Source organism: Periplaneta americana, chromosome 7, assembly GCF_040183065.1.
Source record: "Periplaneta americana isolate PAMFEO1 chromosome 7, P.americana_PAMFEO1_priV1, whole genome shotgun sequence".
NCBI classification, from domain to species: domain Eukaryota; kingdom Metazoa; phylum Arthropoda; class Insecta; order Blattodea; family Blattidae; genus Periplaneta; species Periplaneta americana.
The window spans coordinates 152,808,574-152,831,800 of record NC_091123.1 but is presented as its reverse complement, the minus strand read 5'-3'; the positions used below and the strand labels follow the sequence as shown (position 1 = coordinate 152,831,800).

The following is a 23,227-nucleotide window of genomic DNA, read 5'->3' as shown; positions in this document are numbered from 1 at the left end:
CTTGAAAAACACAACTTAACACTTCCGATAACTGTACCTGTACTACTGTACTGTAAGTAGCTGTGAACTGATAAGCGATAGTGTAGCCTATTTGTGTTATGCGCGGGATCTGTGTCATTATATTAGATAAGGGCAGGCAATTGGATATTTGTAATGCCCCACCACCCAGTTTGTGAGGTGAATGAACTTATCCACGTCGCTCACAATGCAGATTCCAATGTTACGTCATTCATTGCCACCCGTGACCTTGTCTCATATCTCACATCAGCAGCATATGGTAACGTCTGATTCACATTGGAGCGAGACTTTTACCAAAAAAAAAAAATGCATCTAATTCCGCCATCGTTCGAAAACGGACCTATGTTCATATGAACTTTTTGATTCAGAATGACTTCAGAATTCATATCCTAAATTTTTTACCTTTCCTCGTGAATCACCCTATATATATATATATATATATATATATATATATATATATATATATATATATATATATATAAATATAATACAGTATTATATCAACACAATAACTAGATTTATTTAAGGGTGGCACCTGTTCATTGACTCTCCAAAGATGGAGGACGGATTTTGATTTATAACAACTTTTGGGGATGAAGGATCAATGGAGTGGAGAAAAATTTTCTCTGGCACCAGGATGCAAACCCGGGTTTTCAGCTCTATGTGCTGATGCTCTATCCACTAAGCCACACCGGATTCCAATTCCGGTGCAAACATACAACTTGAACACTTAATGTATAGATTTGAAAAATCTAAATTAATTATAATACACAATATCTGGCTTCTCAAACTTTCCAAGGCCCACTATGAACCCACATTACTGTTGATAATGATTTTAAGCACTAGTACGTAAAATTAAAATACTTTTATGCACTGAAAGTGTGTCATTTCGAAACTAAAATGACAATAAAAAAAATACCAGTACTTTTCGAAATGACTATAGAAAAATAAACATTTTTGTACGAGATAGGAAGAATTCATTCACATTTAGCCTAACAGTTTAAGGAAATAAAATACTCTATACAGATTGAATTTAAGTTTCACATAATTTTATTCCATAATGTACATAATTAAATAATTAACTTTTGGAACATATGAAAGGTAATTTTTACACAATGAAAAATATCAAATTGATGATGGAGAACTTTTACAAGTATGAAGTAGTATACAATATAAATTATGTCACCAAATATAAACTACAGTTAAATACACGAATGTTTTTGCACATATCACGTGAATATTAAAATGGCTTTGCAAATAGTCTCAGTGCTATTTTATCTGACTGGCATACAGAAATCTATCTTATAAATTCGATTATGTTCTCATAATAGTTTCTTTGCACTATTTGACAGGTAAAATATTAACAGTTTGCTTTCGAACTGTGTAATGCAAGTTTATATTTCAATAGTTTGTTTATAATTAAATAATTTTAAATTAACTTTAAGAACAAAATTTCAAAATATCAATCTATTACACGCACCATTATTGCCAACATTGCTTCTAAAGGGTCTAAGACAACCGAAATCTAAGGTTTTTTATTTGTAACGTTATTTTTTATGACACTGTAAATGCAAGCATGTACTTAAATGTTACTGACGGTAACGTATGGCAGACCTAAAATACGTCTTATAAGTCTGACGTTTAAATAAGTTACATAAGACAGTACTGAGTCAATCAAAAATATATTCTATTAATGATTTGTCTGAATATTATCCCCCTTGCTGAATTTTCAGATAAGAACTTCACAAATTGTCAGCGAGATTACCTGACATGAGCAACTTTTAGTTTATTGGTTTTACCAACAAATAAGATCGCGAGGCATTCGAAGTCTGAATCATCTTTGAAATTGTGGATGATAAAAATGAATAATTATTTCAATATATCAGAATCTTCAGTTCGAAACAACGCAGGGTGAAAATATGAAGGTTTATAAACATTTTAAGTAAAAAAATCTTCTTTAGGTACAAACAGTATCAATAAATATGTATATATTAACACTGATAACGCATCGAAGCAAGACATATACTCAACAAAGACTCATAGACAGAGGAGATACATGAGAGTTACGGCTACTATTCAGTTCTGGATCATATTTTATTTTCTTCCTTATTTATAATAATTCAATTATTTTAGACTTTCTGAGAGAAATGAATTTAATTCATATATTCTTTGGCTACGGACTGGAAGGTCCGAGGTTCGATCCCGAGTGGTGACGGGATTTTTCTTATCGCCAAACTTTCAGAACGGCCCAGAGGTTCACTCAGCCTCCTATAAACTTGAGTACCAGGTCTTTCCCGGAGATAAAAGGCGGTCAGAGCGTGGTGCCGACCACACCACCTAGTGCCAAGGTCATGGAAAGCATGGGACTCTACCTCCATGCCCCCCCAAGTGCCTTCATGGCATGTGACGGGGATACCTTTACCTTTTTTTACCTTTTTATTCTTATTGTATAACGGGCTATATGAGAATTGTATTGAAAAGAATTCAGAAACCAACAAATTTTAGAATTACTAAATTCGAAACTGGAACAGTGCGAAGTTCTTGGGTTTTTGCAGTATCATGTGTCCAAATTATTTATATATCAGGTCCATTATTAGGGAAAGATAAAGAAAGGGACCCTTTCTGTTGGGTCTGTCGCCAAGAGCTAGTCTCCAGGACTACACGTTAAAGAGCAATATGTGGTTGGTCTTGTCTTTCACATATTGCCTGGAGTACTTGGTGCAAGTTTATTCAAGTATCTCTCGCACAGTGGAGGGGCTCAGATCCCTTATCTTGTGAGGACTGCGGCAGTCCTACTCAATGTGCAGGCTTTTAACATATTCAGTGTTCCTTGCCTGTTGCTGTCCTGTCATGCTTCTCACCCCCCCCCCCTCATGTGGTAGCTATTAAGTTACGTCCATTTTCGGCTTTCCCCTTCAAAATTCTCTAAAGTTCCTTCACTGGAACGAAAAAACTCAGAGTGACCCAAGTAGACAACAGGCTTGAAGTTTACTTATTCAGTTTTTCTCAGCCCCAAATTCCCTTACAAGGACGAGTTTTCGCGAACATTTTCCCTGCCATTTCCCCATTGATAATGACAATGACGACTTAAATTAAAATATAATAAATATAGTAATATAGTTTCAGTCTGCAACTTATCATATTATATCAGTATAGAATTAATTTTCTATCACATCACATCACAAAGTTATATTTCCACAAATATTTTCAACTTATATAAAGTCATCTTCAGGTGATGAACACAATAAATAGCAAATTGAACACAGGTGATATACATTAGCTGAACATTTGTGTAGATTATAAAAATTAAACATGTATAAAGCCATTATAAAATATGTGAACACAAGTGTTGTTCTAAGTCATATCAACATGCAATGGAAAACATTAAAAAAATTGTAATGAGTTAAAACAGTTTTGTAATATGGTGACCACACTTTAATTGATTCTTTAGATGTTGTGTAACTAATCTCAATCAGATTGTATACATATATTTGAAGTTTTTAAAGTTTAAAACATTTAAAAGTTTAAAAAATGACCATATTACAAAACTATTTTAACTTATTACAGTTTTTTAAACGTTATTCATTGCACGTTAATATGACTTAGAACCACACTTGTGCTCACATATTTTATAATGATTTTATACATGTTTAATTTTTTATAATGTAGGCTATACAAATGTTCACCTAATGTATATCACCTGTGTTCAATTTTCTATTTATTGTGTTCACCACCTGAAGATGACTTTATATAAATTGAAAATATTTGTGGAAATATAACTTTGTGATGTGATGTGACAGAAAATTAATTCTGTACTAATATAATTTGATAAGTTGCAGACTGAAACTATATAATTATACTTATTATAAAATCCAACTTATCTGAAACCAAAATCTCAATATGACTTTAACTTAAAATAATTCTAAACTCAGCCGAAACATGTCAATCATCGTCCTGGAGAGGCCACATTATTTCTACTAACAAAAAAAATATCAAACTGCACTAAACAAATTAAAAACGGACCACATGAAATCTATAAAAATTATCAAAGGAAGGAAAACCTTCCCAACATGAAGAAACAGCAACCAAGAGAAAGTCAGCCCTCAACATATTTTTTGCTGCCTAAACCTTGCTAAAAAAAAAAAAAAACTTATTGTTTAAAGCACTGAAAAGCATTGGAACTGATCTAGATTGATCTTGATTGATCTGGGATACGAAACAACAACATGATAAATTTTGAAACACAAGCTCTCTTAACTCAAAAAAAATTAATCAGGCTTCCACATTCTGATAAATGGAATAGATCAGAGCTCGAAATGGACTTCCATGAACAGGAACACTCTGTTATTTTCGTGGACATGAATGACAGAATTAATGACAGTGAAATGATGCCGAGTATTACCATGAAATAATTATTCACACATCAATTCTGTAGTTCAGTGCAAGAACTCTGTAATCCTAAAAAAGTTAAATAATGTTATTAATACGGATCTAAACCTTTTATTTATCTTTCCTCTTATTGTGACTGTCGTGTATGCCTAAGTATTCACATCAGAGACAAAAGAAAGATGACAACATACTGCATTACCATTACAGTTTTCTTTAACTTCGATTTTCTCAACGGGCTATATGAGAATTACAGGGTTCTTACACTGAACCACATAATTTCTATAAAAATTTCGGACACATGTCTTCGGAAATTTTCATCTCTTTACCATATTTACACAGATGGGAACCACAAATGGTAGTCACTTCATTCAGCCGAAAAAAAAATAAATTGAATAAAATGCAGATTTTTAATAATAATTTACTTTGACATGTACTGTACATTATTACTAGTGAAAGAAAATTATTTTCGGCCCTACACTTATGGCTAGAACTTTGTTTCATAAAGTCTTTGAAATGATTATTCAGGTCGCAGTTTAAACAATAAGAAATTCGTACCAGTGACCTATGATATCTGATTATATTAGCTGGATAAGGAGTGATAAAGTGTTGCTGAATTCTGGTCATTTAATTTCATTAACGTCGTGCTATTGTTCAGAACCTCGTCCTTAACGATACTCAATGCATAATCAAACATATCAAAGGCATGTCGTTACAGTATTAAAAATTAGCCCTTTTAACCATTCACATTTAATTGAAAAAATATAGAATAAATTAAATGTAGAAGTCAATACGATGACGTTTATTAATATAATGTAGGAAGTTGTTTAAAGTACCTACGTATATATAATTTATTTCCACGATTACAGACTTTTGTTTTATGCTTTAATGCATTTATTAAGTAGAATTCTATCCCATTATCTCCTGGCCTAGTTGCCTCATAAGTGGTGCCTTCTTGGTATCACTTGTGAGGTTCAGACTTGTCTTCGGATAGTTGACTAATCAACAACTTTTTAATCAACAAGCAATATTCTTCGAAGAACTTCGAGACATATCCTATGTCCCTATTACATACCAGTAGCCTATGTAATTGAAATTAAATAAATATTTTGTGAACAATCCTCCGTGTGCCCGTTTCCACTGCTTGTGGGTCTTGGACGAGTCAAGTTCATAACTGCGGTTAATAGGTGTCAGGAAGTCCGCAATAAATCTACCTACAGTTTGTCGCGTAAATTATTACTAATAAACACTTAAAAAATCTACCTACAGTTTGTCGCGTAACTTATTACTAATAAACACTTAAAATTATACCTACAGTTTGTCGCGTAAGTTATTACTAATAAAAACTTGAAAATAAACACTTAAAAATCTACCTACAATTCGTCGCATAAGTTATTACTAATAAACACTTAAAAAATAAACACAAATAAACACTTAAAATCTACCTACAGTTCGTCGCGTAAATTATTACTAATAAACACTTAAAAAATAAACACAAATACACTTAAAAATCTACCTACAATTCGTCGCGTAAATTATTACTAATAAACACTTAAAAAATAAACACAAATACATTTAAAAATCTACTTAGAGTTCGTCGCGTAAATTATTACTAATAAACACTTAAAAAATCTACCTACAGTTCGTCACGTAAGTTAATGTTATTACTAATAAACACTAATAAACATTTTAAAATCTACCTACAGTTCGTCACGTACGTTATTATTATTACTAATACACACTTAAAAAATAAACATTAATAAACACTTAAAATCGACCTATAGTTCGTCGCGTAAGTTATTACTAATAAACACTTAAAAATCTACCTAATTTGTCTCGTAAGTTATTACTAATAAACACTAATAATAACTTAAAAATCTACCTACAGTTCGTTGCGTAAGTTATTACTAATAAACACTTAAAAATTAAAAACACTTTAAAAATTAACACTTAAAAAGTAAAGTAAAAGTAATTTACTCACCTATATCAAGCAAGTGTTTTAACTTTGGTAACTTTGTAGCTGTTTGAACAGAGCTACAGGAAATTCCCACTTGCTGAAAAAGACTTCCAAGTGATTTTCTACGGGAATTTTCCAGAGCTTGTCCAATGTTATCTAGAGTTTCTTCTGTGAGTACTGTATGTGGCTGTCTACACTTCTTATCAGGAACACTTTCAGTTTCACAAAATTTAATTATCAATCTTTGAATCGAACTTCAATTTGGAACTTGGACACCAGAAAATTTTTCTTGAAATAATCTCCTTACAGCACGAGCCGATTCTGTATCCATGGATGAACCATACACGAATACTCTTTGGGGGAACAGAATACCTGAATTGAGCCATATTAACTTAATTAACACACTGTATTTTGTTGCCTAAAGAACATGTGCTTATCTTGCAAGAGTACAACTCATACTGACACCTGACACAACTTTTAGTGCAGTAAGCCACGAAAGTGCAGGCATGTGAAGGATTGTTCACCCGTCTAAAATATAGACTCAGACATTTAAGTTTATCCACATACTGAATGTAAAATGAGAATCATTAGAGAAATAGCAGTAAACGTGTATACGCTTGCATAAATTGATCACAGTATAATATATATAAATAAATAATTTGAATATGACAACCACTACATAACAGTAAGAAACGTTCATTAAAATAAATAATTGAAAAGTGAAACCAAGAATCGAACTCGGATCCGCAGAACAGGAGTCCAATACTAAACCAACTTAACTACGGACCAAAAGAAAGAGTTTTGCACTCTATTCGGCACAATACTATTGTGGGGTATCAACTTGAAGCTGATCATTTTCGTCCTATGATTCCAGTACCAGAACTTAGAAGTCCAAGACTCGCACCATTTTCAGAGTGACCCGCTGTTCAGTAAAGGGCTTTGTTCCTGGACAGGGGAAAAAAGAAGAAAAAGTCTAATGCCCCAGCATTAGGGAATGTTAAAAATAATAATAATAATAATAATAATAATAATAATAACAACAATAATAATAACAACAACAATAATGACGACTGAGTAGCTTAAGTGGCAGGCGCATTTGCTTGCTGATCCAAAGCTGTGCTAGGGCGTGGGTTCGATTCCCACTAGGAATGATTACCTGGTTGCGTTTTTCCGACGTTTTCAAGAGTAAGGCGAATGTCAGGTAATATATGGCGAATCCTCAGTCTCCTTTCGCCAAATATCATACCAGTATTGCTGTCATTAATTTCATCTAACTAAATAAGCTAGTAAAAATACAGTCATATTAAAGAAAAATAATAATAACCAAAAAATTACCGATTACTTTTCAGTAAAAAAACAAATGAATATAGCCTAATATATCATTATTGAATCAAGTAGAATTTTTAATAGTGATATTATACTGGGTGTTCAGTTCAAAGTGTGTCATGGCTCGCTAAATGTCGTCATATGGCTAGCCGATGAGCCTAGAGAATTCAATCTTCCTACACTTCCGCAGAGGCATATTACCTATGTGCTAGAGAAGCTGCCTAGCAAGTACGGCGTTAATTCAAAAGAGAACTTACCGATACGTACAGTAACGCCAGTAGTGGCAGGAATGTGAACTGTTTGGAAACACGTACTGAGGTGAGTTTTTTTTTCTTACTGTCGGGATATGGGGAGAGGGTTAAGACAATTACTTACGTACAGCATTTGTTGACATTAACTTGGACGGTCAACATGGACATGGAGCATTTGATTTGTGTTGTGGAATGTTGCGGTACGCAACTGATGATAACAAATAGCCTGTTGGACGGTCAACATGGACATGGAGCATTTGATTTGTGTTGTGGAATGTTGCGGTACGCAACTGATGATAACAAATAGCCTGAGTACGACTTGCCCGCGCAAAACACAGTTCGAAAGAGGTTATGGTAGCACACAGACCGTACAGACCGCCATCTGTTACTACGATGTTCAAGTCATACCGTACACGTTCTCAAGTTCAGATTGAGCGCCTTGATTAATAGGCAACTTCTCTGACATAAAAGCTGAAACTTGCTTCAAATCGCTGACTCACAACAGTGACGTCATGACACACTTTGAAATGAACACCCAGTAGTAATTAACACAAAATTTTAAAACATTATTAATTAATTTCAGTTTCTCTGTATGTAATCTCTTTAAATTGTTCTGTGTCATGCATGTCAATTTCTTGGAGTATCACAAGCCCTCAATGCAACAGTAACTCTTAGAATTCATTCATCAAGTCCCCCAGAAAATTGTTCTACTGAGATCTGACTGTGTAATATCACATTACACATTATACCAGATTTAATATATTACTCCAAGACTGTAAAAGGTCTCATCAAGATCTTCAGTGATAGTGGCGAACAAATAAATATAATGAAGAATTTCTTGAACTATTTCATGAGATCATCATGCGTAAATCCATCAAAAGAGAACTTTCTTATGTCTCCTAAATAACCAACAAGTAATGTTTCAAGACTGGTGTCCTCTCTTTAAGAAATGCACTAAAGATGTAATAAATAATTATACATATTACAGTGAAACCTCTCCTTACGGACACCCCCAAGATACGGACACTCCTCATTTACGGACAGATTTTTTATGTCCCAACTGAAATAATATAGAAATAATGATAATTTTAATTCTCGTTTACGGACACGGACAGCTGTTTGACAGTCCTAAAGCTTGCTTTACCTCCTGACTACGGACAGAGCTTGGATTTCAAGACGTAATGTGTTACAAAAATGGAAAATTTGGTTTTGAGAACTGTACAAAAATTCCTTAACATGAAAGAAGATAATAAGGGTCTCGAGGCTACTAGCCCAGCTCACTAACCCTTGTTGGCTGAAAGCTGGTGGATAAACAAAGTCATAAAGTTTAACCTGTCTCATGGGTCCAGGTTTCAGCGACTTTGAAATTGTATTCGACACATGATAGGGTTAGCAGGATTATTCTCTTCATTTCAATCAGTTGTTCGGTTTCGAGAGACATGGCACCTGAACGTAAAAGTTTAGCTGAAAACTGTAAATTACAGTACTATATAACTGAGCACCTAGAATAAAATTGCATGGCCTGCATTAGATAAACATAAAAGACCTAAGAGTGTACTCCACCCTCTAGCTTGGAACGACAACGTACAAGACGAATACCAACTTGAACTTTAAACAACCATTTGACTCCTCAGACATACATGTCAATTAATGCACTAATAATGCTATTTCTCTGTTCCAGGGTCATCACGTTATTGGCTGCATAGACACTTTGAATTCTTTGTAACTAATTAATATGTATTTTAATGTTTGAGTACTTCAAAGGATGATTAAATGACAACCTCCCACCACAACATATTCATGACCCCATTGTAGCCAATTGGCTTGTCGTCAGCACGACACCTCATCCTGCTCAAGGTTTTTCCGTGGTTTCCCTTGAGTAATAAGGCAAATGTCGGGATGAGCCCTAAAAGAAACGGGCCACGGACCACTTCCCTTTCCCCACTCTTTCTCTTCTACTATTACAAAGAACTTGCTAATTTCTTAGATAATCAACCTGTATTATTATAATAGGGGAAAATAATTATACTGTAAGTTCACAGGGCTAACGGCTTCGAAGCTGGGTACCTGGTTCTAATGAAGTGCACTGGAAGCAATTTAAAACATGGGGGCATGAGATAGTTACTCTGCCTGCCATAAAAATTCACTTCAATTAATCCCCAAGATAAAAAAAAAAATGCATGGCACAATACTGTTTTTCCTTTTTTCGGTCTTATCTACTGTAGTTAGAGTTGCAAAGAATTTACTGTAGTACAGTAGACTCTGTTTATAATTAAACTACAGTAATACATTTCATTTAAACCGTGAAAGGATACATAATGCATATTATAAATTTACTGTTAGATTGGGGAGCCTCCCTCCCAATAAAGGACACCTCCCAGATGCGGACAGATTGTTACGTCCCTTCGATGTCCGTAAATCAGAGGTTTCACAGTATATTACAAAGAACGAAATTAATTTCGTAACAATCTTAAAAAAAAGAAAAGAGAAAGAATCAAAAGAATAATACACAGAAAGAATGGCATAGAAAATACAACATTGGAATAATAACTTAGGGATATCATTTCTTACATAACATAAATACTTGCAAGGGAGATGATGCTGACATACTGTTCCTTATACTGGGGATGGGGAAACTTCGGTCTGCAGGCTATTGTTGCCCACCGAAAATTAAAAATAATTAATAACATAGTTAACTTAAAACCCGATTTCTTTCAATCATATAGGTAGGCTATATTTTTTTTTCTCAAATAGATATGATGTATTATTTGAGCACCAATAGACAGTAGTCATAATAAGAACAACGTATAAATATGAAGTAATAATTTAATTATAGATGATTTATGAACATATTTTGCCGTTGTTTTATAAATACTATAATTGTAAGATCTATACAAACACTTCTTTATTATTTTCCGTAGTTATGTATATAATGTAAAATTTCGGATTATTCTCTTAATATCTCTTCTTAATGGCCTGCAGACAAAGTTTCTCCAGTACTGCCTCACAACGTGTGGAGGAGGTTGCTGTGCTACAATTCTAACATAAAAAAAATAGAAGCTTTCATTCCATCGCAATATCTGACGACTTGAGACATGATGACTAGACACATTTTTTATTAAGCACTACCACTTTTAAAGACAATTTGGAATCAGGTGTTACGAGAACAGAAGATTTGTTGCTCTGCTGAAAGTGTGTGATGGTGTTCTGCATCCAGAATAACAACTTCAGCCAAATGAAAGCCTAATATTCACATTGATCCTGGCCCGTCACTAGCTATGCTGTCTAGTTCGTCACTGTCACAGTTGCTGGAGGCTCCGCCACTGCCAGGCATGGCAACTCTCGCATATTCATCTGTGTCTATTGATTTGCAGAAATGGATTGCGTACTTCAGCTTCTCTCTAAGAACAGCCTGGGAACAAAAGATCTTAACTGTTATAATCTTAGTCTATTTTAATTATCTATATGAAAATTACTAAATTTCAATATGGAAAAAAGTGTTTATGCAGTACAGTGTGTCTTTACATAACCTATAAATGTATTTTCCAATTATACAGCAAAATCAATTATCTGACACTCGCTTTGTCCCACAGTTGCTGGATATGGTATTAAAATTAGAAACCAATAAAACATTTCTCACCTTACATGAATACCGTGGCATCTTCAGTAAGAAAAAACAGGTATAGCTTTCTGGTAGAAAATGATCAGGTGGGTTGTATTTGTCCAGGACCTGGAACAGAATATATTGAAATAAATATGTTGTGTATAATCCATACATGAAGTAATTTTCTGCATAGATACCAGGTCCAATCTGTGCACTTGGCATACATCACAGCTATGTCACACCCTCGTACCGGCACTAGCAGGATTACATGAACTGAAAACCTGCAACAACTTCTATATAGGACAGACAGGCAGATCATTTCAAACACGTTACAAAGAACACATCACAGCCATAAAAAAATTACAAAACACCTCCACATATGCAGAACACATCACAAATGCCAACCACACCTACAGAGACATCAACACAGACATGGAAATACTGCACATCCAACCAAAAAGCGAGAAACTCAACACACTAGAACAATATGAAATATACAGACACACGAAAACACACCCCAACGATATTCTCAACACACAACTCAATTTCAAAACACATACACTCTTTGACTCTACACTACGAACGCACCCACACAGGAAACATGAGGCGCCAAGACTAACAACGACCAGTTCCGAAGATGACCGAAAATAGGTCGAAACATGTTAACAAGGTACGTTAAAAATATTTAACACAAGAAAGTTCTTATCATACATATTCCGAAGTGATACAGTGTTAAAAGTTGTGTAATCAAGATGTATGAAAACATTGGCCACGAGTCAACTTTCACTCACTACCACACTTAACAGAGCCATGCGACAAACTGAAAAATCTTTGGGTTGAATCCTAAACCTTCTGAATATAAATGAGAGTGCAAAAACTGACCTGCAGTACAAAATCACGTCCTCTGAAGTCTGCTATGGTGCGAGGGAGGCGAGTTCTTCCCCATACAAAACGAAGGAACAGTGATCTTTCCTGGTTAGTGAATTCCTCCATGACATCCCAAAACCACTGTATAAGTGAAGCATTGGCATCAATACCTGGAAAATGAACACGGAGAAAAAAAAAACATCAAGTAAGGCATACATTTCTTTCTAAAAGTTAACTGTTTGTAAACTATATACAGTACTACACTGTTTTTTTAATATGATGCTTTATCAACTGCTATAGTTATTTAGTGTCTACCCATATACACGGTATGTTGGACATTGTGCCACTGTCACCTATTCTGTGACACAGTACATGAGGGTAGGCCACCAAAGGGAAAACTGAAAGGTAGAACTTAAACTGAGAGGATTCGATCCGGCACCGGAACTGGAATCTGGTGTAGCTTAGTGGGTAAAGCATCAGCACATAGAGCTGAAAACCCGGGTTCGAGTCCCGGTGCCCGAGAGAGTTTTTCTCTTCATCATATGATAACGCAGAATTCCTGCACGAAAATATCATATGTACTTCGGTACATCATAATAATATAAAACTTACTTATAAATGGCTTTTAAGGGACCCGCAGGTTCATTGCTGCCCTCACATAAGCCCGCCATCGGTCCCTATCCTGTGCAAGATTAATCCAGTCTCTATCATCATATCCCACCTCCCTCAAATCCATTTTCATATTATCCTCCCATCTATGTCTCGGCCTCCCCAAAGGTCTCTTTCCCTCTGGTCTCCCAACTAACACTCTATATGCATTTCTGGATTCGCCCATATGTGTTACATGCCCTGCCCATCTCAAACGTCTGGATTTAATGTTCCTAATTACGTCAGGTAAAGAATACAATGCATGCAGTTCTGTGTTTTGTAACTTTCTCTATTCTCCTGTAACTTCATCCCTCTTAGCCCCAAATATTTTCCTAAGCACCTTATTCTCAAACACCCTTAATTTCTGTTCCTCTCTCAAATTGAGAGTCCAAGTTTCACAACCATACAGAACAACCGGTAATATAACTGTTTCATAAATTCTAACTTTCAGATTTTTTGACAGCAGACCAGATGACAAAAACTTCTCGACCGAATAACAAAAGGCATTTCCCATATTTATTCTGCGTTTAATTTCCTCCCGAGTGTGATTTATATTTGTTACTGTTGCTCCAAGATATTTGAATTTTTCCACCTCTTCGAACTAATTCTCAAAAACAAAAACAAAGCTTTATCCAGATTTATTTTTATAAAACGATGACCATACTAATGCTGCTGTATTCTAGTGAAACCAGGCCTTAAAGAGAACTAAAAAAAAATTAAAATAAACTTAATAAAGTTTTAAGACAAGCGTTGGTATACCTGACGTTGCAAAATCAATAATTTCACAATTAGAAATCAATAAACAGAATCTGGTCTGTATATCAAGATGGAAGAAAAACCAAAGGCAAAATATAGTAACAGAAGAATATCGAATACAAACAGTGTGTGTGAGTCGATCAAACTTAAGAGATGATGATAATGATGGTGGAGCTGGTGGTGATGTCAAGGAGGAGGAAAGGGAGGATGATAACAAAGATGATTGATTACAATATTACCATTTATTAATGTATAGCAAGAAGCACATACCTTTATAAGTAGCTACAGACTTGAGAAGATTGAGAGGAATGTCTGGAGATCCGCAAACCATGGTTTCGAGTTCATAACCGCTAAAGAGAGACAGTAGTGGCACTGGGATGACTTTTGCCATTCCTTCCCGAACAGCAGAAACTTGATCATCAAACTCATGGAGTCTGAAAGTACAGACAACAATGTAGCAGTAATATATATCCCTTTCCTGACCACTATAACACATTGTACGTATGTTAAAGCTATTCACATAATCTTGTGCACAGACCAACTGCTTGCTGTCAATGAACAATAAATAATTAATAGAACTACTTCAATGTGCAATGCATTCTAGCATATTTGATACAATGCACTCCACGAAATTATTGCCTCTACTTCTTCATAACTGCTGCTGATTCTCTACTCACCTGTAATTCAACGCAAGTCTCACATATTCGAGTCTGTTCTCTGGCATAATGCGGTGGTACCGTGTGGAAAGGGGTACTTCATTGCCATATGCCGATGGTGTGGAAAAGGGCATTTCTAAAGTCTGGAACACTTTACCGTCGGGTTCCATATCTCGAATGCATAGCAGTCCTGAAGCAACAGAAAACAGAGTGTGTCCCGAATTACGTTATTACCACTAATTATTTTCTACACGGACCGAAGTGTCAAGACAGTATTTTCAAAGCCACTTAAAACTTGAATGATGTAACACATATAACAACAAAATAAAACTATTAATAGTTATATCCCCACATACAGAGTGGTCAGCTCGGCTCTCGTCTGCAAACATGTGCATCAGACATGCTTGCATGGCCAGTACAGACTACGCTATTATCGATCCATAATCTCCTGTGGCACATTTTTACTCATGTAACTTTGATTACTATAACAATAATATGTACATAATTATCTATATTTTTATTTCTAATGAGTAATAATACCTGTTTTAAGTTGTTCAAAGTGGTATCCATCTGCATTCAAACATTCCAAACATCTTTTGATGAAATTATTATTCACACACAAAAGTCCCAACACATTTCAAAAAACTTGTCATTTCTATTCTTATATTGTCTCTAGTTCGTTTGAATATTATATGTAGAAATCGAAGGTATTTACAGTAGAACAGCCATATCCTTGCTGTATTTTTTTTGTATGCGTGAGTTTCATTTATTTATTTATTTATTTATCAAACAACATGTAATACTACATACTTTGGTTAACATATTGGCAATTTATATATATTTTTCTTAATAATGTACGATGCAATAATTAATGTTTTAAAACTACGGACAAGTTTGTTGTTTATAGTGACAAATAATATTTATATTTCGGAAAATATACTGTATTTCTTTCACGTGTTAAAATTAGGTACCTTGTTGTTAACTAGTTTCAACCTGTTGTAAGTTATCTTCAGAACTGGGTGTTCCTAGTTTTCGCGTCTTCTGATTGTGCTTCCTGTGGGGGTATGTTTGTATAGTGTAATATGGAGTCAAATAGTGAGTGTGTTCTGAAATTGAGTTGTGTGTTGAGAATATCATGAGGGTGTGTTTTTGTGTGCCTGTATATTTCGTATTGTTCTAGTGTGTTTAGTTTCTGGTTTTTTGGTTGAATGAGTAGAATTTCCATGTCTGCATTTATGTTGCTGTAGGTGTGTTTAGCATTTGTGATGTGTTCTGCGTATGTGGAAGTGTATATTCAGAAGTGATAAAATGTTAAAAGTTGTGTAATCAAGATGTATAGTCGACCTGGTTGGCAAGTTGGTATAGCGCTGGCCTTCTATGCCCAAGGTTGCGGGTTCGATCCCAGGCCAGGTCGATGGCATTTAAGTGTGCTTAAATGCGACAGGCTCATGTCAGTAGATTTACTGGCATGTAAAAGAACTCCCGCGGGACAAAATTCCGGCACATCCGGCGACGCTGATATAACCTCTGCAGTTGTGAGCGTCATTAAATAAAACGTAACATCAAGATGTATAATATTTATATAGTGAAGATAATTAAATATGAACATATCCCATTTAATAACAAGGGAAGATTTAGGAACGGACACTAACATTGGAGCCAAGATACTGTTACTAGTCCAAGGAACAGATTTTGGAAGACAATGCTAGCATCCCTTCCAACGGGGATGCACAATACCGTAAGTCTTTTAGGCTGACGTGCAGGAGGCCTGGCTCCTTAAAAACCCCCTACAACCTATCTTAACCTAACCTACCTGGCACATAATCACGGTCCACTTCTGTTAGATCTGCTGGCGTGAGAGTCATTCCTGCTAACTGCTTCCAAACAGGTTCGGCGAGATTCAGACTCAATGGACTGCCAGTTCGTATTGCAATTCCCATGAGAACACCTGAAACACAGTGGCTAGTTATATGGGCAAGAAAGAACGAAGAAGTACATTCACCTGCAATGTAACCTGTATCAAACTGTTACTGAATCTTCATAAAAAGTCTTGCACTACTATTTACTTCTAAATATCGTTAATGCAAGGACTACAAAATATCGAGATTAAGAACTGTTTACTGCATTTCCTTCGACATCCCACTTTTCAAAAGAAAATATAAAACAATGTCAATGTTGTAACTATTAGAATAGGTGGAAGAGGAAACTCTTGTTTCATTTTCTTTGCACTATTTTATATTCTTTATCAATACTATTTTTCACTTTTAAGACTAATTACTTACGACAGTGTACATAATGGAACAGAATTATAAAATGTAGAAACTTTTATATTTCAGTTACTATATAAACATTAACTAAAAAAAATTACAATGTTAACAGTAATATCAATTGGAAAAGTATATAAACAAGAACTGGGGAAATTGTAGTTCTATACAAAACTATAATTTGCAGAAGAGTGTAGAAAAATAGTGATATCTTACCCAGAAACTTGAACATGTTCATGTGTAAAGGAGATTTGGCCATAGGATTTAACAAAAAGCAATCCCGGTTCGTTCCTGCATCATCTCTACCATTTGGGGTTGGAATGAGCAATGGAAGTGAACCATTCTGCAGTTCGTCGCACATCTCAGTGATGCTCTCGCTGTAGCCACCTCCACAATCGTCTACACTTTCACCTTAAAATAATAAATAACAAAATGGTTTCTTCTCTGTTTCACTTGCATACATCATCACAGGTGTAATTACTGGTATATATATTTGGAAGTTAACTTAAAAAACACGTTTTATTTATTATGTGTAATGTTTTGCGTGTCTGTATGGTGTCAGACACTAATATTAAGGAGTTGGCGTCAATACCCCATATTTTAATGGTTACTTACTTCCTTTGAAGAATGTTTGCCATACGAGATCTATGGGGTTGGTTTTCTGGGAAAGATGGTATGATATCTAAGTTTCACATTGCTATTGTATTGATGATAGAATGCATCTTAATTATGAGATGGTGGTGAGAAAACAGAAATACACTGAGAAAATCTTTTCACGGATTTCCTACTTGTCTTTCTTGCCATTCTACATTTCTAAACATTATTATTTACCTTCCAGTCTCAGTCACACCTATCTTTGGAAATAATAATGTCACCTTATAGAAGCTCTCATCTCAGAAATGGAACGTCCTAGATAGCCATAACTGGATATACTGACAACCAACAAACATCATTTTCAAAGTTAGCTTGGAAATAATTTCTTTTTACATTAATGTAACGTGTTCAAACAGTGATAATATTCTTTTTTGTTGGATATATGATAATAAAAGATTTTTTTATTTCAATATTTCCCTCACTATCATTTCTGATTCCATCTCTAGTCTATTCCACTCTCTCTTAAAAAAAAAAATGCAAGAATGAATAGAATCAGAAATCAGAAAAATAATTAAAGAAATACCAGGTCAGTATGTTAAATGTAAGAGTAATGCATTTCACAGCTAATTTCTTAGAACACAGATACAGAGGGAGGGGGGGGGGGGTTAGGACTCTCCATAAAAGTCTGAGAGATCTTTAATTGCTGTTTCTTTAATATTCTCTGTATTCATCTATTCTAAACTCACCGTCTAATTTTTCAATATTTCAAATTAATATCTCTGTCATAGCCAATACACTATTCTTTCATAGTCCTATTCATCATTAACTTGTTAAAATGCTTAATCCATTTCTATTAACAATATATTTCTTTCCTCCCATTTTGTTACTAATTTTATTGCGCTCCATGCTGCTGCCTTATTGTTAATTTTAATCCATTCATTTAATTTCTTTAGTTCATTATCTGCAAAATTTCTTCTTTTATTAATTAGTAGCTTTCTATAATTTATTTACAGTAAAGAAAAATTTATTTTTCTCTATTACCATTGCATTTTCCCCCAATTTTATATGCTTTCTTATACTGTTTTTTTACTCATTACACATTCTTGGTCATACCAACATGATCAAATGTAACGAATTTAGAAGAAAAAACATTCCTTACCAACGAATTTAACTTTCCATACACGATGAGGTAGGAAAAGAGCCTCCTGGGTGAGAAGTGACATCTTGGTAACCATCTGACCGAACACAGACTTGATTCCATCAGGTCCTGCTAAACCACCTTTGCTGCGTGAACGTTTCACTTGAATTCGGTTTAATTCGATAACTGGTCCGTGTTGCCTATCACGTACCATTGTGGCTTGAACGACCTGACAATCAAACACAGAATCAAATTCACTGCTTTTCAAAGGATGTAGGGATCAATTACACTTAGGTTAGCTAAATATGGAGAATGGAGAGCAAGGGAAGGTTCTCTGTCTATTTATGCATACACATTCTCTATTTCTTTGATAATTGCAATAAAAAACATTTTTCCTGCGGTTATTTATTTTGCTGTGTGTTTACCATTATGGCTTGCTCACATGAGAGTCACACAAGATCGTTCACACAAAATTACGGAGGCAGGAGTGTGCCTTGCAGCTCTTGTCCTTGTGAGGACACCACAGTCTAGTATATACAGTCACGAAGCTCAATACATAGTAAATATGCAGCCATAGATAGTTGCTAACCACTAGGATCGTTAATATCGCCTCATTACAGACAATGCGAAATAGTACTGGCACAGTCTATTGTTCCTAGCACCCTCACAACTCAAGCTTCGTGACTGTATATACTAGACTGTGAGGACACCTAAGCAAAGGATTCCAAAAACTCCATGCAGAAAGAGCAGCTTCAAGCTAGTGAAGGAAGGCGAAATGAAAAAAAATCTAGTGCAGTAGTGCGAGTACTTCTTCATCCATCGATTATTTCTAGATAACTTTATTAAAATAACTGTATACTGTATTATGTATAAAAAAAAAGAAAAACTTATTTTAACAAAACCTCGAAGACAAGAACAAGATTGTTTACAGTACATGATTGTCTCGCTGAGCATCTCGACAAATTAAACTTAATAACAATAACAAACTGTCCAATATGCAACAAAAATGAAATTTTGAACAAACAACACCTTCCTCTATGTGATAAATTGTACTCCAATAAAATAGGAAGAACAACAACATTGAAGCACTTTATTGGGAAGTTATACTCCAACCGTGAATTTTTTATTTTTTTATTTTAGTAGGTTATTTTACAGTGCTTTATCAACATCTAAGGTTATTTAGCATCTGAATGAGGTGAAGGTGATAATGCCGGTGACATGAGTCCAGGGTCCAGCATCGAAAGCTACCCAGCATTTGCTCATATTGGGTTGAGGGAAAACCCTGGAAAAAAACCTCAACCACGTAACTTGCCCCGACCGGGAATCAAACCCGGGCCACCTGCTTTCGCGGTCAGATGTGCTAACCGTTACTCCACAGGTGTGGACTCCATCCGTGGATTCTGTAGAGTAAACATGCACATGACGTTATTTGCTGCTTCCTTCCCCACGCTAGCTAGCGAGTGGGAGAGAGTTCACATTGTGTTCCTCTCCCACCCATTCCTTTCGTGCCCTAACTATTCATTGGACCAGCCAGCTATGACACTAGTTGCACAAAGTCTTCTTTTGTAACTGGCAATCTACAGATTCCATGGACAGTGTATAGAAAAAGAATGATACAAATCAACTGCCAGGAAGCTTTTGTCTTAATACCACTCCTATGGTTAGTGAGAACATTGGGGAATATACACACACACACACACTGTATATCTTCTTTACCATGGCTTGTCAGTATATTTTTTTATTAATAATCTTCCTTGTACTCGTGAAAACTTTGTAACTAATTCAACAGTTCATAGCAAAAATACGTGTCAAAAATTACTTTCATACTCCATTGGCAAGTCTATTGTGCTATCAAAAAGGAATGCATTATATGGCAGTAAACATTTTTAATAGCCTCCCTATCGATATAAAAAATGAAACTCAAAACATAAAATCATTTAGGGCCAAATTAAAGAAGTACCTAATTTCTCATGCCTTCTATTCTGTAGGTGAATTCGTGACATTCAACAACGCTTCATGAAATTGATACTAAAACTTTGTGTTATACTAGTAGACTATATTGTAAACCTCTTCTGTATATATTTCAACTAGACTGTGACTATAAATTAAGACTTTATAGTAGTATTAAGTTTTTTGATTTGTTCCATATTCTAGCTGTGAAGCAATGTATGAATACCATGGAATGTTAATAAATACGATACAATATTACAATCAGCAAAGTAACAAACAATAACTTACTCACAGATTAAAAAAAGAAACCAATAAAGCATGTATGGAAGCAAAAACACATACAAGCACATCCATGATCCTAAGGGCAACTGGTAGGCCCACTAACTACTGGGTGTTCATTTCAAAGTGTGTCATGATGTCACTATTAATGAGTCAGCGATTTGAAGTGAGTTTCAGCTTTTGTGTCAGAGAAGTTGCCTATTAATCAAGGCGTTCAATCTGAACTTGAGAACGTGTGCAGTATAACTTGAACGTCGTAGCAACAGATGGCGGTCTATACGGTCTGTGTGCTACCATAACCTCTTTTGAACAGTGTTTTGCGCAGCCAAGTCATATGCAGGTATTCGTTATCATCGGTTGCATACGGCAACATTCCACAATACAAATCAAATGCTTCGGGTCCATGTTGACCGTCGAAGTTAATGTCAACAAATACGTAAGTAATTGTCTTAACCCTCTCCCCATATCCCGACAGTAAGAAAAAACTCACCTCAGTATGTGTTTCGATACAGTTCACATTCCTGCCACTACCAGCTTTACCGTACGTATTGGTAAGTACTCTTCTGAATGAACGCCGTACTTGCTAGGCAACTTCTCTGGCAGATAAATAATACACCTCTGCAGAAGTGTAGGAAGATTGAATTTTCTAGGCTCATCGACTAGCCACGTGACGGCATACAGCGAGCCGTGACACATTTTGAACTGAACACCCAGTATACTGAAGAAACTTGAAACATCTCTTCAGAATTTGGGTATTCATTACTGGTCTGACAATAAAGTAAATGTAGCAGTAATTCTGGATAGCTATAATGTTATTGTATGATTCTTTAAAAAATACATTTCGTTTCAAAAATGTTTGACAATCTAAATTTCATTTCATTTAACTGTGATTTACAATACTAGCAAAATAACTACAAAAATCATTACTTTTCGGAATGTTGCTTCCTTTGTTGACGACACCAAAATTCCACGCAGTTTGTCCAAGCTTCCTTCTCCATCAATAGGGAACATGGCGACTCCTGGACAAAACAGCTCCGAGAAATGATGAAGCAGAACAAGACGGTTACGCAGTGTAGGCAGGGGCAAGTCGCGCACCAAGTCATATTCCAGGGGCGTGCTCACTGGCAGACGACTGGCTGACACAGGCTTGTTCGTGCTCCACGCCAATGTGTGCGCAGAACCACATGCCACCTGAGTTATCTTCTTTGCCTACACATTGCATTTTATAAGAATTAGTGTCACTGTTCGTGCATAACCATAAAATACTTAATAAAACTGCAAGTGGAATACATCATCATCATCATCGTAATCATCATAGTCGTCATCATTGTTAAAGGACTATATTCCCCCTAGCAGACCAATCCGTCATGCAGTGTTGCCAACACATAAATTGTATCCCCGTCAGTATAACACCTGGAAATCCGTCAAAATTAAAAAAAAAAAAAAAAAACCATATATATATATATATATATATATATATATATAAGCAAATTTTAACACAACTTACTTACTAATCCTGATTAAAATAATAATTCTTCAACATCTAACTTGATTACGAGGAAATCGGAAACAGGGTATTTTTAAACATAGTACAGAAGAAGCAGGGCTGTTCAAATAAAAAGTAAAATCTCTCAAAAATTAAACAATTGAAAATGACAGCAGCTAAAAATGTCAAAAGACGATGTAAATAATAATTTCCGCCAGAAAATCCGTCGCTGTCAAAGCCATTTTTTTCCCGTCCGCTGTGTTGAAATTCTGTCAGTTTTGACGGAATTTCCACCCCATTGGCAACACTGCTGCCATGTTGAATCCCAAGCGACGTGATGTCTGTGTGGTCGAAACAACTATACAAAAAGTAAAAGATCTGACATGTGGATGCATTTTAGTTTTAAACATTAAACTATATTATTAATTTACACAACAGTTGGTTGTGCGGCTCCAAATTGTACAAATAATAGTAGGCATGGAATCTACAAATTCTACCATATTCCTGCTGACAAAGAAAGAAGAAATAAGTGGCTCATAAATTGAAGATGCACGGATTGAACCCCAACAATATACAGGATGATTCACGAGGATTTACCGCCACTTATGGAGCTTATTTCCGAAGACATTCTGAGTAAAAAATGTCTATAAACATGTGCCCCAATCTCGATATTTACAGAGTTACACTAATTTGAAGTTGCTAGTAAAATACCTTTTTTTCTTTAGTTTTATGGGTAAAAGAATATTACAAATAGAGAATGAACTATTCAGAAGTATCATTTATTTAATTGGCTATAATTCTGAAGCTAAGAAAATTCAAACACATACTTGCAATGCAACCACAAGTCGTGGTCTCTGAATAGCGTTGGTTGTCCCGTCACCAAGCTGACCTTCATCATTGTCGCCCCAGGTATACACTTCACCTTGATCGCTACAAGCTACACAGTGTAGGGAACCTGCAACAAGAAATTGGCACTTATTCAAGATGTGCTACGGTTATGCAGTTACGTAACAATTTATTCTCTGCATCCGAGAATCATATGATGGT

At 35.3% G+C, this 23,227-nt stretch overlaps 1 protein-coding gene across 3 annotated transcripts in view; it reads right to left on the bottom strand.

Moving 5' to 3' along the window:
* Nucleotides 1–10,746: 10,746 nt before the first annotated feature.
* HERC2 (E3 ubiquitin-protein ligase HERC2) overlaps nt 10,747–23,227 on the bottom strand; it is a 159,788-nt gene continuing 147,307 nt past the window's right edge. For all 3 annotated transcript variants that reach the window (XM_069831643.1, XM_069831645.1, XM_069831644.1), the window contains exons 74-83: nt 23,008–23,135; nt 21,622–21,903; nt 18,487–18,694; nt 16,950–17,144; nt 16,283–16,417; nt 14,491–14,659; nt 14,084–14,247; nt 12,425–12,579; nt 11,579–11,668; nt 10,747–11,350 (exon numbers count right to left, since the gene is read on the bottom strand). In XM_069831643.1, the coding sequence (XP_069687744.1) occupies nt 11,189–11,350; nt 11,579–11,668; nt 12,425–12,579; nt 14,084–14,247; nt 14,491–14,659; nt 16,283–16,417; nt 16,950–17,144; nt 18,487–18,694; nt 21,622–21,903; nt 23,008–23,135 (1,688 nt within the window). In that variant the 3' untranslated portion in view covers nt 10,747–11,188. The remainder of the gene's footprint in view (nt 11,351–11,578; nt 11,669–12,424; nt 12,580–14,083; nt 14,248–14,490; nt 14,660–16,282; nt 16,418–16,949; nt 17,145–18,486; nt 18,695–21,621; nt 21,904–23,007; nt 23,136–23,227) is intronic.